This window comes from Rhea pennata, chromosome 4 (assembly GCF_028389875.1).
Source record: "Rhea pennata isolate bPtePen1 chromosome 4, bPtePen1.pri, whole genome shotgun sequence".
NCBI lineage: Eukaryota > Metazoa > Chordata > Aves > Rheiformes > Rheidae > Rhea > Rhea pennata.
Genome location: NC_084666.1, coordinates 16,302,658 through 16,313,307, shown reverse-complemented (window position 1 = coordinate 16,313,307; position 10,650 = coordinate 16,302,658). Strand labels below are relative to the sequence as shown.

Here is a 10,650-nt window from a genome sequence, read left to right as displayed (position 1 = left end):
GAAGGTAAAAATTTAGTTTGTTATGCAACTAGCCGTCTGTACATTACACCTTCTCCATTTTGACTTTACTTAGATTTAATTTCTAAAGCATTACGCATTCTTAAATAAGTATATTTTTGTATGCATTTGTCAAGGGTTTCACATTTGGTGACTGGTTAGCAGTGTGCTGGCCATCTTTGGTTTGTAGAGGAAATCTTAACCATGAACAATCAAGGGGGGCTTAAAATAACTTTTAAATGCTAGCTTTTTACTCAAACTTGTATCTATACTACATCACGCCATATTAATTAGAAGCACACATCACAAAATTGCACAGGGATTACAATATTACATCCAGTCTGCATAAAATTGAATTCCACTACTGACCAGGTCACAAAATGGCTGCACTTTCTAGTCTAAAACTAATTTGCATATTGTACACACGTAGGACATCTTTTTACTTCAGTCACAAGAAATGCATGCAAGTTTGTTTTTTGTAACAAATTTTGTAAATTTGCTCATGCTACCTAGTTTCAAGAGAGCCTTTTTGAACATCTGCAATAACTCATCTCTCGTTAAGTAATAGTTCTAGTGCATGCATATGGTGTATACAGGTAAGTAAACATGCAATTTTTTCACATTCTAAAACTATGGCAGTTTAAGCCATATTGTGCTGCCTGCATTTTATCTGTAATGCAGTGTGTCTTAAACGTTTCAATCCCGTATTAATAGGTGGCATTACACATAACACCTATATAGCAGCAAAGCTAATACAGCTTGTGATTAAAAATGTTTAAAAATAGCTAATAAATCAGATTATCTTGAGGTATTATTTCTTGCAAGTCAAAATGGAGAGCAAAAAATCAACCCTAATTTTTAGTTTATGTATACACTGAAAATAGCAACAACAATAAAAATAAGCTTTTTGTAGCAGACATATTCCATCTTCACTATTTTGCTACCTTTGGTAAATTACTGGGGCAGATCTTGAAGTTAAAAACCCATGTTTAGAAATAAGTGCACGCTTCACCCACTAAATATAGCAGCAGACTGTGTGCCCCTACGCAAAAACATTCTCATATCTAGTTTTAACTTTACATATAAAAATAACTTGGAGAAAATACAAAAAAACATTTTATTTTAACATGAAAATATCACAAAAATTAGTAAGCCTGAGATGTAGGGTTTTGGTGAAAAACAAGAGGCTTGTAGTGTTTTGGCTGCTGATAAAGATGCATGTATTGATAGCTGGGGTGAGAAGCAGAAGAATGCACTTATTTCTTCTGCATGTCAGTATCTTCAAACACAGTAAGCCACATGCACCCTTCTTTCCTTATGTAGATGCTGGTTCACTATGTTTAGTTCCAGCGGAAGTGGATCTGACGTGGGCGGTCAGCCCCCTCCTTTACCAATGGCTTATGGAATTCACGTCCTGCACGAGAGTGGATATTTGCCCAACAAAACTCACAGTAATACTGCAGGCAAGTGACATTGGCACAAAAGAAAGGAGCAAACTTTCCACCACATCGTGCACCCTGGCATTCGTCACACATCTGGTCATCCAACACATATGGCTTTACCTCCACCTATTGGAGTAAAACAAAAACAATTCTAGTTAATATCTATTATTTCTACTTGAAGAAACTTAACCGTGTTCACGTTTTTCTACTTTTTCAGGAAAAAAAAAGTGTGAAATTAGGTATATTTGGAGAGGCAATTGTATTATGCAAATACATTTTTTTTTTTTTAAACAAAATACATATGAAACTTTTTATCTACTGGTGATGCTGACAGTCATGCTCTTGACCAAACAAGAACAAACTAATCAGGAAGGAGAAAGTGAGACTCAAATTGTCTATTAGCTTTCAATGACAAAAACATTTAGGAATTACACTTTCAAACTGCTTTAAAACATAAATATCTACACACTTACATTTCTAGTACCTCATAAACAAAGTTGCTTCAAACTGCCTTAATCTAATGCATCAGCTTTTATTATCTTTTACCATTTATAACTGCTAGTTTATCCATACAGAAAGCTAAACATTTGAAGGCACAGACTTTCATTGTACACTGTATATGCAATAAATGGCTACATTAGAACCTCCATTTAATCTTTTCTGGAAGGATGTTCTTGGTAAATGTTAGTATTGAAGTATCTTCAGAAAGCAAACCAACCCCAAACCCAAAGCTCCCCAGAACTAATCTCATCAGTTTCCAAATATACCTCAACAAGATATCCAATCTTACATAATCTGGAAAAATAATTAAACAAAAATGTAATCAGTTATTAACACCCTCCTGACCCTTTTTTTCAGTAAGGGTAAGCCTTTGCATGTATTACTTACATACCCAAATTAAATGTATTTTCTGCAGGCTGGAGTACAAACCTTTTAGCACTCCAGTCCTCTGTAAGTCTACATCAAGTTCTAAAATAAGGTAAATTAAATTTTGGGTCAAAAACCATATTAACCTCTTACTTTCCCTTTTTTGTGTCTTTGAGCTGTGTATGTGTACATAATGTACTACTTCTGAAAAAGTTTTTAAAAGACCATTTTGCAAATCTACAGACTGCTAGAAACACCTGTCTTACATAGATAGCTTTTTTCTCCCAAACTCATCTGACTGCCAGAGTGGAAAAGTGGCAGGAATCCAGTGGTTAATTTGCATTACGGCTTTTTGCAACTGAACTGTAACAGATTGTGTTCAACTAGGAAGAAAAACTTCATAACAAAATACAAAATGAATTGACTGCATCATTAAAAAATGTACTGCCTTTCACACTTTCCTCACCCTTAAGGACAGTATTTTCTAACTTCTGTTTGCAGAAAGTGCCACTGCAGTTTACACTACACACACATTTCTAAAAAAGCTTTTGTGATATATCATTGCTTGAGGAGAATTCTACATATAAACATCAACTTTACGTACAATATTCATATAGAATATGTTTGAAACAACAAGAGAGGGAGCTTAAAAAATAACCCCGTATTTTTCTCCATTGTATTTGCAGAGTTGCAAAAGCTACTCCAATCACCCAAATGTCTTCTAACAGAAAATCTTCATGCTCTCAGCTTCAGAAGTAGGTATCATACCTGAGAGGTCAGCAGCACTTCCAGCAATAGTGTATACATAGTACAAGCTCTACTTATTATTTTATTACCATGACCTGACTTGGTGTAAGTTACACTAAAACTTTCCGATAAACAGCTACCTCATGCAGTTGGTATCTTCGTATAATTCAAAATTACTGAAAGCATGAAGCAGCCTTGGTGCACTGATGCATCAAGACGATTTTAAATTTATTACACAGACACTTTTAGGAATGGAAGTTTTACATGAAGTGGACCCAGACTGCTGGCACCTGAAAATTAACAGCATTTTAATGAACTGTTTAGACTTGAGCTTTCATGTATGACAAAACAGGATGAGGAGCACTTTACTGAAAAAAAGCACCCATCTATTAGAGCAAATAAATGTACCCGCAACAAAGGGATAAGAAAGAAGCTACAGAATACACAGGTAAGGAAATAATAAAGATCTCGGAGAAAACATCTGTTAAGTCACTGTGATACTAAGATTTACAATTAATAGCAATAGGTATGTGATTAAAAAAAAAAATCTATAAACGCTTTGAAATAAAGCTCAGAAGGATAAACAGGTGCACTGCAAAACGTAACAAGGACAAGAGGCTTTTACACAGACAAAACTGGTCATGGAAAAAATACGAAAAGACAACCACCCTGCAGAAGCAGGATATAACTGATATAGAAAGGCACTAAGGAGAAGTGCAGGAGAACAGTATGCCTCTGTAAGACTTCACAGAAATAAGTAATGTATAGCTAAAAGTGATCAGCATATAAACACATCTCAAATGACAATACCTGAAGCACAGTTAATTTTCCTCATTTACAAAACCAGTGCCTAATAGATTTAGATAAACTGCTTGCTTTCTCTCTATAAATCAACAGTAATGCTCAGAGCTCACAAAGGCATTAGTCTACTAACTCTTTGGAACAAAAATCTTTCTGGAAATAGCTTTTCTATACTTTCAGAAACAGCTAAGAGTATAGAAGTTCACTTAAAAAGTTTTTCTCTATTACTGCTCAGTAATGCAAGGAACTGAGTTGCATAAATACATGTAAGTATATAAAAGTTAGGACTGAACCTATCATTTACTTAAACATAATTATAGAGATGATTTTAAAAAAATAGATTTCAAAAATCCCCTGACAAGTAAACAAGAAACTTAGTAACCCCTCCCCATCATGGTAAGGTTTGAAGATAAATATATGAAAATATTTAGATTTGGCATTACTACATTTTGAAAATGAAGTGTCTCAGGAGTCATACCCATTTTTAAAATAAAAATAAACATGGAAGCTAATAAAAATGCCAAATTACAAGCTTAAAGAGAAAATACTTGAGTTATTAGAATTAGAAAAGTAACACTAAAGACAGACCAGGAATAATAAGTAAAAAGAAAGTAGTGAGAATATTTGAAGAGAAAACCTAGATCCTCTTTCTCTCTTCCCCCCCCCCCACCAACTCAGGAATGACGATCTACTGATTCTAATATCACAGATTCTCCATTATAGCATCTCTTAATATCTTTCTTGGCTTAATAGTAATAGAAGAAATATCTGATTGGTATTGAAGAGATGAAGTCTCATGGATATAACCCAAATCCTGCCCTTTTGAACTCTACTATTCAAGCCAGACCTTTGCTTTCTTTTCTTTTCATGTGCCAAGAGGCCTACAGCACATGGTCATTATTTTTACTGTAGACTTCCTTTTGTTTTTCTCTTTAAGTATTTCAGTGTTATATCATATATTAAACAATTATATTACTTTCTCTGTATAGAGGAAGCACTGCCATTTCAGAGGTTGGCTCAGCATCCAGAAAGCCCTCAAAATTTCTGCTGAACTATCAGCAAAAAGAACCTACTTGGATCTTAAGCTCCCAATAGCAAACACCCAATTTTTGCTAAGAAACTTTGTTGAATGCTCAGGCAACAGTTAGTGTTGGGGAACTGTTTACAAAATTTTTGCTTTTATTTTATGGATGGGGAAAAGAAAAGAAAAGATAGAAAGCTTTTGTAAGCAGAGCTTTAATTTGGGAAAGATTTCCACTGTTTTTCACAACTTCTCCCAGTGGTTCCCAATTCTCCTCAAAACATAAGAATCAGTCTTCACGTCCAACTTCATTAGCTGTCACATGTGGTGTATTAAGAATGAACTAAATTTGCTAACTAGCTTTATGCAAAAAGCAGGAATAGGTGGTCAAACACCATGATTGTCCTAGGTCAACTTGCTGTTGAATTTCTAAGCTTAAACATTCAAAAAGCATTAGTTCCAAGAAAATATAGAGAAAGAACAAGTATCTCCTTGTAATTAAAAAAAAAAAAAATTGCTTTCCAATATCAACCAATGAATAATAGAAGATAGTAAGGACATGTGAAAATTTGATTTCTGGAGACATAATTAAATTTAACCTCTTTGATCATTTTATTACCAGCTGAACTCCACTATGGGAATATGAATTTCTTGCATTAAATTCAACATCAAAATTATCGCACAAAAGAAACAACAGGTTGCAGCTCGCTTCCAAAGGAATAACCTGTTCTAATATTATTTATTGATCTAGAAAGATTTCTAGAAAGAAAAAGAAGAAAACAAGTTGGCAAAATTAAAGGTGATGATTTAGGTTGCTCAAATACGCAGAAGCCTATGTGAATTCAGAGCCTCTAAGTAATCTAGTGAATAGTTCACAAAATACGAGATAAAGTAGACATAAAATCTGATTTAATCACATACGGTTCTAAATCAGATCAAGAAAAATGTATGGACTTCGTTGTAACAACTCAGTAAAAACTTAAGATAAGCGTAGTCCAAAAAAGGATGATGTAAAAATAGGTGTAGAGAGACAGCAAATTACATAGAAGTAGAGGGTTTTTTTTTGTTTGTTTGCTAGGCTCTTCACTGTGAATACAGTGCTATTCAATTATCCTGTGGCAGAATTACAAGAGATTCAGAGAAGAGAAATGAAAATTATTAGGCACATTAAAAACCCCTCTTATCAAATGAAATACTGGGTATGGTACTACTTATCTCTACTTATCTTAAAAAGAACAGAAATAAGACAGTATATGACTCAAATACATAAAATATAAATGTAAGACAAAATATAAATAAGTGAAAAAGGAAGAATAAAGTCTTCCTATCTCTCAAAATAAAAACATAATGAGATCATGGACCTCAGGGCTTGGGCATAGAGCTTAAACAACCTCATATTTACATGCATAACAACAATATTCAAACTTTTAACTGTTAGCAACATACTTTGGTAGAGAGAAAAACCCTAAGCTTTTTTAAAGACAATTTCTACTGGCTTAAGAAATATCTTACAAGGTAAATGCTACACTAAATCTGAGTCATGTGGCATTTCTATACCGTATTTGAGGCTACTGTTATCAACCAGATACTAACTGATCACCATTCATACTGCTCACCTATGATCCATCTCACTACACTGTTCAAGTTTCTAGTGTATTTTATCCTTATAGCACTAGTGAAAGGCAGGAAAATTATACAATCACATGGGTGATAGCTGAACACAAACAAAGCTCACATTCACACAGAACACGAGCTGCCTCAAAATGCTCAATTCTTAAGAGCCAAGCTCAGGGAAGCAAACTTATAACCAGAAGTTAAGTAGATAGTGACTGGGGAGAATCAGAAGCCCTGAATATGATTCAAGAGAGAAAATATGTTGAGTTGGAGACAGACAGTAAGAATGGCCAGAAAACAAATCACATATAAAGTCCTGTTTCTCTTCTGCCATTCACTCCTAGCAGAAGTTAGGTTTTTACCTAAAATAAAGGTTCACAATTGATGGTTTCTCTCTGGAAGCAGGCATTTAAAAAAGACTGAAATTGCCAATCTATCATATAAGTCTATTGCATAAAACACTTTAACGGGAAGTAGACAACCAAGACAAAAGTGTCCTTTAGTTTACAGGGCTTAAGCCCACATCTCCCACCTTTTAGGGTGAACTAGTTGGGATGGGACCCATTATTCACCACTGTAATTTAAGTTAAGTTGCTTTACAGCCAAAATGCACTATGGATGATGCCTGAAACAGACTAAGCTATACCTGATTCTGAAGCTCACTGACCTGTGCATTTCTTTATGCGTACATGTTCTGCATTCTTGTCCTGACTCCCATTTTATCCAAATACTCAAATGTAAGATCATGAAGAGTTTTACCTCCCCACATACAATTACACCACCAAAGCCATTTTCCCTATTACATAATGAGCTCCAAAGTAGCACTGTTAGCTGAAGTCTGATGCAAAATACAAGAAAGGGGAATGCATCAGCAAAATATAGTTGTCACATCTCATCAAGCCTAGTTCACTACCCATATTTGGGCCCACTCAGCTTCTGGAGACGACCATGTTTGGAATTTTTAGCTCACTAGGCAACTGGTATCTCAGAGCGAGATACATTCTTCTGCCTCTTTGTAGGTAGGACTGCATGCTACCTACCTACAGCAGACTTGTGTAACTGTACTACTTTCTTTTTCCCATGTCTTTTATCTATAAAGGAGACTGGACCTTGAACTACTTACTCAACACTTCTTCCTCTAAGACTTTTTTTTTTTTTATGGAACATCTATTAATAACAGCGACTATCTCTGCAGCTCTTGACATTTGTGCCACTTGACACTGACATAATTTGGATGTCAGTTTTCTTTGCTACTCTCATACTTTTTAATTAAGAGTAGTGAATTGAACTAGTCTTCTTGATATCAAGTTAGTTTTGCTTTTGCAAACAGTAAGCATCTATTAACCAGAAATACACATTAGTTAAGACTCAAAAGACTCCCTAACGGAAAGGATAAGACAGTCCATATTTTAAGTGTCCAGCTTGATCGATTTTCCAATGTGCCAAGCCCTGACAATTATGGCAGACGTTCATGGTAGCTGAAAATGTACAAAAACTCTGAACCTAACAAATAATACAGCTTCCTACAAATCACAGAGGAATTCATCACAGAATTTGGTTTCCTTAAAATAAAGGAGGAAAAAGATTTTCAAGCCCTTTGCCCATACACAACAAGCATGAACACACTCTCTAGAATGGAAATAACATATGGTATAACATATGTCCCAGGAACAAACTGCTGCTTTGTGGAATGTATGTTCTTTATTCAGAGGCATTCATGGTTTAACTCTTGGAACTAGTGGAGTTGTAGGACTATCGAAAGAAATGTAATCAAGGAACTGTCACAAAAGCCCATCAAAATGTAATGTTTTTGCATTTGGTCATGTAATTGCGTGCTGACAAGTTGCTTTATAGACAGGCACTCATTTGAGAAGGCATATAACAAACATTTAAAAACCTAATTATTAAGTATAACTTACTCGTTTATCAATATCGCCATGCTGAAGTTGAACAAACCGAGCGCTAATGGCAGCAATATAACTCTGTTGATTGGAAAAAGCAACACGTCCAGCACCCTTTGGGTATTTCAGCTCAGGGTCAGTATCAATTCCTGCATAACAAACTCCACCATAGAGACGGTCCATGATCATAGCCAATTCCACTATAAGAAAAAAAATAATTTCAAGTATTCTTTAATAAACTTTATATAATATGTCTTTATTTAAAATATTAGAAAGGTAATTTTTAATAATTACATAACAACTGATGTAACAAGATACATATGAGCACATTAAATAAATGATGAAATACTCAGGCAAACAGATCTTTCACATTGGTGGTCACATCTTTCCAAGGAAAGATGGGAGTCGTAAGCCCTTATAGTCCTTAACCTGGAACTGAATGTCCAGGGCAGTTTTCTTCAGGGGATTACAGAGACTTTTTGGGGCAGGCATGGAACACAAACTGTATAAAATAGATCCACACGCCACAAATTCCCCTGTGCATGTTGTCTGGCTGTCCAAATGCTTTATGTCCTACTTGAATTTAAAGACGTAGCGAGCCTCTTTCCAATCTGCCACACGGATTAGATAAATCATCTGCCACACCAAAGTACTGCACTGCAGTGCTACACTTACCATAGAAACTTAATTACATAGAACAAAATCTCAAATTTATAAACAGAATACTCTAGTAAATGTTAATAACATTTTTTAACCAGTGTTGCAATTCATTTAGGTGGAATATTTAAAACTTTCAGAATAGTATGCTTTGTATTGGGGTACAAAGGTGCCAGTTGACAATGACGTTCAATAGCTATCTGACAAGTCAGCTGACGCGTTATTGCTTTTGTGAAGGCGAGACTCTTATTTCGTAATGCCATAGAAGTTCCAGTCTCACATACACAGAAGATTTTAGTTGTAAGTATCAGAATGTTCCCATTAAATTTACTCAGAGACATTTAGCACAGTTGGAACATACTATCATTATGTTACATAACAGATGGTATTATGGTCAAAGGTACTGTCTTAAAAGTAAAATGACAAGAAAGGTAGAGCATTGTAGGTCCAAGATGTAAAAAATTAAGATTCTTTATACCCCAAATCAGCACTATCAATTTTTGGCTCTCCTACCTCTCCCATCTGAAAGTTCATCTTTCTGAAAGAATAAAATTCAGTACAAACTATATACAATTAAAATTCCTGGAATCATTGTAATAGAAACTGGGATCTGAAACACTGTATTATGCTTCTACTTCCAACACTCACTTCAACCACTTTACTAAAAGGCCACTGCAAAACATTGTACAAAGCTACAGCAGACAATCTTACAAGGCAGATTATCTAGGCTGTGGATTAACCACTTGATAACTACAGAAACATCAGAATTTTCCTCCATGCATTCCAACAAGGGTCTAAAAAGAGTACTGCAATCTCATATAGTGTTGCACCATTCAGGCTAAGGGCTAGCTCTCAGAGTTTCTTTTTTTTTTTTTTTTTTCCTCTATTCCTTCTCCTGCAAGTATTCATGATCTATGTTTTTGTTATTCATGTTATCTTGACTAACTGCAAGTTGGTGGTAGTAGGAAGAGTAACAAATGCACAATTACAAGCAAGTACAAATTAGAGCTCCAACACTAATGTAACATGGCAGAGAGGTTTTTTTATAGTACTATTTTAAAATTCTAACTCTTATGACATCATTTACATTGTGGCTTTGTTAATAAGATGAAAGTGTTTTCTACAGCTTTAGAACATTTTTCAGTAAGTTTAGAAGATGAACAGAGATCTGTGGTCAAAGCCAGCATTTAAGAATTATTAGAGAAACATCAGAAAAATATTTGATAGTACTATGGATAGTCTGCTATCAAGACAGTCTTCTACTTTTATGTATCTGTAAGCATGTATACACAGAGTACGCATAGTTCATATTTTCTATAATATCCTACTTTTATGTATAGCCATAGTTTATACTCACCAGCTCTTAAGGGTCTGGGGACTCCTCCAACAAAAATTGTTTTTCGAGGATCAAGAGGCTGGGAACCATCCATTACAAAGTCACTATCACTTAGATTCCAGGGACGGATCTGAACCTATTAAATAGGGAAAGAAAATGGTATGCTACTTTAAGTTTCACCATGTTATAGACATATGCTCATCAGCATATCTAAACTGTCAGTCACAACTCCATTAGCTTAAAATATCTAGCTGCTCTATTTAAATC

The 10,650-nt window shown here is 34.9% G+C and overlaps 1 protein-coding gene across 1 annotated transcript in view; it reads right to left on the bottom strand.

Moving 5' to 3' along the window:
* Nucleotides 1–10,650, bottom strand: part of CPEB2 (cytoplasmic polyadenylation element binding protein 2) — a 55,583-nt gene that overhangs the window by 1,818 nt on the left and 43,115 nt on the right. The window contains exons 8-10 of the mRNA XM_062575345.1: nt 10,405–10,519; nt 8,409–8,590; nt 1–1,565 (exon numbers count right to left, since the gene is read on the bottom strand). The exon at nt 1–1,565 is cut by the window's left edge and continues 1,818 nt beyond it. Of these exons, the coding sequence (XP_062431329.1) occupies nt 1,338–1,565; nt 8,409–8,590; nt 10,405–10,519 (525 nt within the window). The 3' untranslated portion in view covers nt 1–1,337. The remainder of the gene's footprint in view (nt 1,566–8,408; nt 8,591–10,404; nt 10,520–10,650) is intronic.